General features: G+C 34.0%; 1 protein-coding gene across 2 annotated transcripts; it reads left to right on the forward strand.

Annotated features, from left to right (window-relative positions):
• The first annotated feature begins 246 nt into the window (after window positions 1–246).
• On the forward strand, window positions 247–7,058 carry ehf (ets homologous factor). 2 transcript variants are annotated; one of them, XM_083545755.1, is made up of 9 exons: window positions 247–371; window positions 2,227–2,362; window positions 2,905–3,162; window positions 3,949–4,008; window positions 4,102–4,158; window positions 4,243–4,311; window positions 5,485–5,529; window positions 5,658–5,853; window positions 6,167–7,058. In XM_083545755.1, exons 2-9 carry the CDS (start codon window positions 2,263–2,265, stop codon window positions 6,264–6,266), a joined length of 885 nt encoding a protein of 294 aa, XP_083401881.1. In that variant the 5' UTR covers window positions 247–371; window positions 2,227–2,262; the 3' UTR covers window positions 6,267–7,058. The 2 variants fall into 2 exon arrangements, with proteins under 2 accessions (XP_083401881.1, XP_083401880.1); XM_083545754.1 differs by having other exon boundaries at window positions 2,254–2,362.
• The last annotated feature ends 1,029 nt before the right edge of the window (window positions 7,059–8,087 follow it).

Below are 8,087 nucleotides of genomic sequence, written 5' to 3' on the forward strand. Positions count from 1 at the left end.
AGAGACAGAGAAAGAGAGAGAGAGAGAGAGAGAGAGAGAGAGAGAGAGAGAGAGAGAGAGAGAGAGAGAGAGAGAGAGAGAAAGAGAGAGAGAGTGTGTGTGTGTGTGTGTGTGTGTGTGTGTGTGTGTGTGTGTGTGTGTGTGTGTGCGCGCACACAACAGGTATACTTTCTCTTCCTCCTTAGTATGCAAATACTTACCTGTCACAAAAATAGACCAATCCAAGGAACAGGAAGCAAACATGCTAAAATTCTCATTGGTGAATGAGGACTCTCATTCTACATTATAGTTCTGCAATTCAAAGTCATTGCAACAAACAAGGACACCTTACCAGTCTGCACTGTGCAGTGGACATTATTCATACATTTCTGGTGAGCAATAACGTTTTTTCTTTAAGACACTATCAATTATGTACTTTAAAAAATATAGTGTTGTCTATAGAGTACAGATCTCCTTAAGGATTTTTCTAAATATATTTTAAACTAATTATAAATAAATAAATCTGTGTCTATTGTTTATTGTCATTAATGTAAGTTGCCATTTGAACCGAAGTTTTTAATTAATCACTTCAGAGGTTTCTCAAAGAGTCCATGCTGCAATCAAAGATTTGTACAACTAGTATAGATCTCGCTCTGGTTCTCATTTTACCGTATACACAAGTTATTTCAGGACATCAGCACATCCAGTTGGGATCTCTTAATGAATCAGTATTAAATAAACATTAGATGAATTTACATAATACAAGATTTAAGCAAATACATAGAAACCACTAATTAAGGCCCACTGTAGTATAGGAATCGATTCTTAGTTTCACAATAAATTACAATAAGAAGTCAATAAACAGCTAAATAAGCTGTCTGTATATTAGGTTTTTATTATTAAGTCTGCACATTCATAACTAATTCAGCATTTAAAAGAAAAATCAATCATTAAATAACAGAGTTTTTATTTTAATGCCAACATTAAAGTTTTTTCCATCTTAATACTCGTTTCCGTTATTAACTATACCATCCTTATAAAAATTACTCCAGAATGTTGGAGACAAATCTGCAGTGCTACAAAAACAGGTATAGGTATAGAAATAGGTAGAAATAGTCAGTATTTAGTAACAATAATTTTGAAGTCTTTTTTTTCCAAGACAGATGCAGTCTATAAGAGACTTTCACTTCATGTTGTTTAGATGAGCAGTCGTTATCATTAAAGGCTAAGACACAAACAGATGAACAAAAATGACGAGGAGAACACCGGATAGAGTATGGCATAGTTTACTACAGCCCAAACTTTAATTAATTTAATGTAACAATTTTTCTAAATTGTCTAAATGCTAGATTCAGATTTGGCAGATTCTTGAACAGAGTGAGTACAAAATGAGAGGAGAGCTGAAGGCACAATGATTGAAAGTATTTGGGAAAAACTGTGAGGTTGCATAATCTAAAAGCCCAAAGATTATTGATTTCCAATTGTGTTAGAGTGATCTATTCAAAATTCAATCAACATTTACAAATACATGCGAGGGCGTATTATTAATGCAAGTTTACAACATCAAGTCATTCAAAAACTATTAATACAATAAGACAGTGGTTAGAAAAACAGCATAGTATTTTGGGTATTGTCATAAGAAGTTTAATCTTTTGACAAGGATGGAGACAGAGTGCAGGATGAATCTTAGTTTATGACAGCAGAGCCAACACTAAACTTACAAGCCTTACAAGCATAGTTTAATGTCTAATATAGGCAAGTCAATTATAAATATTTATTTAATAAATATTTAATTATGAGTATCTGAATATGTCTTGATTAATTGATTTTGATGGAACAGGCAAATTCTAATGGATTCCATGGGCCCATGATAGCTTCTCTATTAATAACTCCCCAAACTCCTATCCAAAAACCAAACCCTGTTTAACGGAGAAAGTGGGAGATAGAAACATACACATTCAGTGCCAAGAGGGTCATGACTAAGACAGTGATTATACTGTTAACTGAAGAAAAACAGGCAAACCTTTATTTATGCAAAGCATACAGTGTCATTCCTGTGTAAATGCAGTTTTGTTTGTGTGGTTAAGCAAGGCATGAAACACACCCACACATTTGATGATATGCTTTTTGGACAGGTTACAGGTTCCTTTATCTTTAACTGGCTTTAGTTGAAAGGAGGTTATTATTTGATCAACATATTAAGCCATGTAGCTGTTTTCTATGACTATTCTCACTTTTCAAATGCAGTAATGCTGCATTTTCCCTTGCCTGTAGTTCCGGACCATGGTCCTTCATAGTGGCTGCAGCATGAGCATCCCTGCTAGTGTGAGTATTGAGAGCCAACTGCCTGCCTCCTGGGGCCCCCACTACAACAGCCCAGATGGTACAGTCTACCTTCATTACATTTAACCTCCCTCATGCTCATTTTAGCATACTTTTACATACAGGTTTAATAATCAGTGATGTAATTTTAAGCAAACAATGCTAATATGAATAAAAAAAAAATTTAAGCCAATAAGGTTAGTATTATTATTAGTAGTAATTTATGGTTTATTTCACTTAATATAATTCATATCTCAAAATCATGGAAATGTCAGATTGAATATATTTAATATTTCAGTGATAATTTAGTAATTTAGACATTGCTGTGCACTTAATTAATAGTACTGCACACTGAAAGTATTTTTTTTTCATAGTGAATACCTTGTGATGACTAAGACTAAAAATACTTAGACGTGCTGCTTGACTTGCTTTTATTTAAGATTAATTATTTACACAAGACACTACTGCTACTGTAATTAGTAATTGTACAACACTTAATCATAAAAATCAAGATGATGTCTATTGCTACAGTATGCCTTTTTTATTAACTTACATTATGTCCCAAACCACAAAAACTCAACTCTTTTTCCTTTTGTTTTAAAGTGTCCATGGTTTCGTCGGGTTATACCAGTCGTCTCTGGTCCCAGGACCTCCACCCACAGTACTGGTCCAAATATCAGGTGTGGGAGTGGCTTCAGCAGACCCTGGATGTGCACCAGATTGATGCCACATCAATCCCATTTAGTAACTTTGACCTGGATGGAAGGCAGCTGTGTAGCATGAGCTATCAGGACTTTAATCACTTGGCTGGATCTGTTGGTCCAGTCCTCTACCAGAGTCTGACTGATCTCAAATGGAGCAGTAAGTTTTAGCTTGGAGTCAAATGTACTTATCCCAGACTAGATGTGAGGCTTTCTTTATAGTTAATAATGAAATAAACTGAGCAGGGCCAGCTTCAATCATGCAAATAAGTCAATAATGACTGGTTCATAATCACTCTCATTGCTGTACACTGTCAGGTAGTTTTACTATCTTAAATAGACCCTCACCTGGATAATTATAAACTTCAAGAAGTCAATGAAATGTAATCTTATTTGTGTAACACCTTTAACAATTAACATAGTCACAAAGCAGCTTTACAGAAATAAAGAAGTTTTTAATTTCCTTCTTTTGAAATATTATCGTACCAAATGTAATTCAGCTGACACATACCCAGAAACATGGCTTTTATGGTAACATGATAATACAATTTTCACCTCACAGCGCCAGGATTCTCAGTTCAATCCTTAAATCAAGTTATGCTTGATGTGTTTGTTCTGGGTTTTCTGGTTTCCTCCAACATGGCTGTGTATGTAATCCTCCACCTCACAGGCTGTGTTCAGGGATGACCAGATCCACCACAATGCTGCTATTAACAAATGCTACATTTACTTTGATACTGTGAACTTTGGTGATCTTTTTATTTGCTAGCTAATCGGTTGAAGAGTAAGAACAAGAAAAACATGTTTTACTGGTTTGAATTAGGGAAATGTACAAAATCAACACCTGATCATGTAAATACAGCCTGCTCTGTAACTGCATCAAACTGTATTTTAGACTGTATTTTTCTAAATCTAAAGTACTAAATTTTTTATTGACTTTGGACAGGTCAGTATGGCCCCTCAATGGATATGTTTACACCAGGGGATATTAAAACAGAATTAGATGGTAAGCTTGTTTTGACAAAATCATACAACTTTTTGTAAATGTTTTATATTATTTTTTATGATGGCTATGTAACCCAACATGTATGTTTAACAGATCTTCCATGCTCAATCTTGCCCTACAAAGAAGAGCCCAGTTTCTACACCACTTCAGGTACAGAAACACTTTCAGTTTGATTTCAGTTGTCATCAGGATATTAGTCATGCACTAATCAGATGCATAATCATTTTTCAACAGAGCATTTTGACATTAAAACCCCATTTCCACTGTCGACAGTGATGACTTCACCAGGTCCCTGTAGTCCAGGTATGAAGCATAAATTCATCCAAACCAAGAGAAAAACATTCATACATAATGCTGCTAATGGTGAATGTGAGCTGATCGTGTACTACATTGCCATTGTTCTTACCACAGAGTAGATAAGTGACAGTAAGATTACTGAGCTGTAGCTCTTTTCCTTTTAATTCAAGGGTCATTATTTAAGGCAGTGTTAATGAAAGAGGAAGGATGAGCAGTGCTGACACTAGCCCACATTATGTTCATTTATAAACCAATTCCCTGCCTAGAGCCATTAAATTTAAACTTTGACGTATGGAGGGCCTTTCAATTATAGGCCATGTCAAAACCCCTTTGAGTCATTTAGTTATACTCAAGGATTTTCCTTGTACTACATTATTTTTCTTATTAGCCTCCCTGCGCAATTTATTGTACAGGTCAGCTGTTCATGTAACGCTGAACATTAAGGCTCTCTTTACTAATGTGTTTAGTATGTTAGTTGACTCATACAAACTACGTTTATCAGCACTAATGTGCCTTCAGCAACAATAAACAACACTTATCCTTATTGATTTTTAGCTGTAATTAACTATTAGTGCTCATACTTTCAGTGACTAAAATGGAGCCCACAATTACAAATATGAGACAAGATCTTAGTTAAACTGTTGTTTGTTAACCAGCAAAAGTCTGAAATGAGGCTGAGCTAAGTTCTAATATTTACACATCAAAGCAATGGTTAAAGGTGCTGTAATGTTTTTTTATTTTCTTTAGTAAGAGATATAATCAACAGTAGCTTAGGCAGATGTATTTAACAAATGTAAATGAATACATGTATTTGGCAATAGTTCACTTTTGGGGATAATGGGGGCATACAGTATTAGGCATAGGTAATGTAGTAAACAATATTAGCAAAGGGAAACATAATATAAAGCATTATAATAAAATGTAAGGTTGTATATTTACTGTTAATCATTTGACTAATCCTAGTTTCCAAATTCACTTAAAATTTAGACAGGAAACCACTGAGCAATTAAGGAATCAACAGTAACAACCTAATGATCAGCAGCCCAAGTCTGTAATCACTGACCTGTGCATGAATACAGATCACCAAATACAGCTCTTATTGATTGGCACTCAGTCATTTAATTTAATTATTTTCACTTCGTATTGCTATTAATTCATGACTTCTTTTTGACTGCACAGACACTAAAAGACCCCACATCCGCTCACACCAAGTGAAAAAACACAGTGAGTAACTTCTTTACACTTATTTTACTTCACCCAATGTTGCAAACATCCTCCAATTTATATCTAAACACTCAGAGCTTTTTTAAAATCATTTTCCATTAAGTACAGCTGTGTATTGGGTTGTTTAGATCCCCGTGGCACCCATCTGTGGGAATTCATACGAGATATTTTGCTGAACCCAGAGAGAAACCCAGGCTTGATTAAATGGGAGAACAGATCAGAGGGTGTTTTTCGTTTTCTGAAGTCTGAGGCTGTAGCACAGCTATGGGGAAGGAAGAAGAACAACAGTAGCATGACCTATGAGAAGCTCAGTCGAGCAATGAGGTAATTAACTTATTATTATTATTATTATTATTATTATTATTATTATTATTATTTATATTATTTATATTATTTATATTATTATTATTACATTTGTTGTTTTTGTTATTATTGCTATTATTATTATTATTATTATTATCATTATTATTATTATTATTATTATTATTATTATTATTATCTGAAGTAGTAGTAGTAGTAGTAGTAGTAGTAGTAGTAGTAGTAGTAGTATTTACTAGCACGTCTACCTATACACTAATAAAACTATTAACTCGAGTTTTTCCATTGTTTTGCTTTCTTTTGACTATTCTCATCGAAGGTATTACTACAAACGAGAGATTTTAGAGCGTGTAGACGGACGCAGGCTGGTTTACAAGTTTGGAAGGAATGCACGTGGATGGAGGGAAACAGAGAAGTGAAGAAGTTGACCAAATATTCTTTTGGATTTCCTATATTTCTTTTCAAAAGGAAATTTACCACCTCTTATTTATAACATTCTGACCTTTTACAATATGTTGTTTTACTATAAGGAATGTGATGCCTTTTTTTTTATGTTGTAGTTATTTATGTTTGTTTGTTTATTTGTTTGTTTCATCCTGAAAACAATTTACCTGCACCGATCTGTGAACCAATATTGCTTAGCAAAACACAGAAAAATTCTCTATCGTACTATATACAGGCTTTTTTTTGTTGATGAACCTATGTATCCAGATACTTTTACATCACTACTTGCAGAAAACGCATTTCACTGGAAGATCCTGGACACCTAGACTGCTAGTTTGCGCAATGATTCTACTTGGAGGAACTTTATAAACACACTTATTCATAGTGAGCGTACACCTACGCTATTAATTCCGTCTAAACCTGACAATCTTGTTTTTGAACAGGTGAAGAAACACTACTGCTACATTTAGCACTTGTTTTCCAACTGCATCTGGACAACTTTAAATTCTTAATGCATAGCTGAATATTAAACATATTTTTTTTAAACAGTTCCTCTACCAACAATGACAAAAGTATCTTTTTTTATACTGCCTCTTACTATGGCACTTACTGTTGGTGAGATTTTGTTACATTTATTGTGAACTACAAAGGCTGAAAAGTTTACTGTATAGTCTATCCAGTGTTTCAACTGTCTTTGAAGAGCAAATGATGTATATGTACAGTACATTTGTAATCTGTATGCTTCATTAAAAAAATTGTTAAACTCACTTTTGTGTTTTATAACAAAGCAATAGATTTTCACATAAAAGACAAAGAAAGAGAAAAATTACTCAAACATTATTTAATCACTTATCAGCAGCTGAATATCAGGGCAAATCTGTCAGCACTGACTGCCCACTAAATCTTTATCAGAGCAATCAAAGCTGACTAATCTCTCATAAAACCAAATGCCAGGGCATTAGCTGTTTTGTGATGTGTGCCATGGCCAGCATGTCTGTACCTCCAGGCGATAGGCAGCTGTTGGCCCTCAGATGCTCTCTGAGATTAGCCTCTAATCGCTTTATGTCTCAATCTCTTTGTTCATGTCTAATACTTAACAGGCAAATTCAGCATGCGTTATTTTTCCAGCCTCTATCATTCTCCAGACTATTCACGCTTTATCGCCATTTTACAACAGTTCTGATGGCATGCTGGAATTTATTAATCACTAAAATCCCATAAAATTTCCCCAAGAATGCCACCATTACTGATGCCCTCTGCTTAACTCATACATCTGGGAGCACAAAAAAAGACATTTAACCTAATGAATATGTTACATGAGTTTAAACATACTGTAAATATATGATTTTTTTCTTATTGTTATATAATTTTTTTTAGCAAGATTGAACATTCTAAAACATAATCTTAGAAAATATAATTTATTATTTAATAATGGATCATCTCATAAAAAATATTATTTCATTTTGCCAATTTTTGCCAAAGCAGAACAAAAAGACAAACACAGAATGTTTAAAAAACACTAAACACTATAACACTATGGTAGAAAGTTGAGATTTAGATTACTTGCTATAAATGCTTGTAGTGTAGCTTGATGCTTATATCAGAGTTGCAAAATGGTCCATTAAAGATTTGCTGCTATGGATTGGGTCCATTTGTCACCTTAGAGGGAATATTCACTAAGAATCATTCAAGTTCTTCTGAATGATCACCTTTATTCTATGATTAAACATTTCTATTCAAATGATCTCTTCTAGAAAGACAATGTCTACATTCACAAGGCCTGAGGTTTACTGAAT

Source organism: Silurus aristotelis, assembly GCF_946808225.1.
Source record: "Silurus aristotelis genome assembly, chromosome: 7".
In the NCBI taxonomy this organism is placed as follows: domain Eukaryota; kingdom Metazoa; phylum Chordata; class Actinopteri; order Siluriformes; family Siluridae; genus Silurus; species Silurus aristotelis.

Coding starts and splice junctions, on each gene's coding strand:
- ehf (XM_083545754.1), top strand. CDS start 264: ATGAGGACTCTCATTCTACATTATAGTTCTGCAATTCAAAGTCATTGC. Junction 372..2,253: donor ACATTATTCATACATTTCTG/GTGAGCAATAAC, acceptor CCTTGCCTGTAG/TTCCGGACCATGGTCCTTCA. Junction 5,530..5,657: donor ACACCAAGTGAAAAAACACA/GTGAGTAACTTC, acceptor TGGGTTGTTTAG/ATCCCCGTGGCACCCATCTG.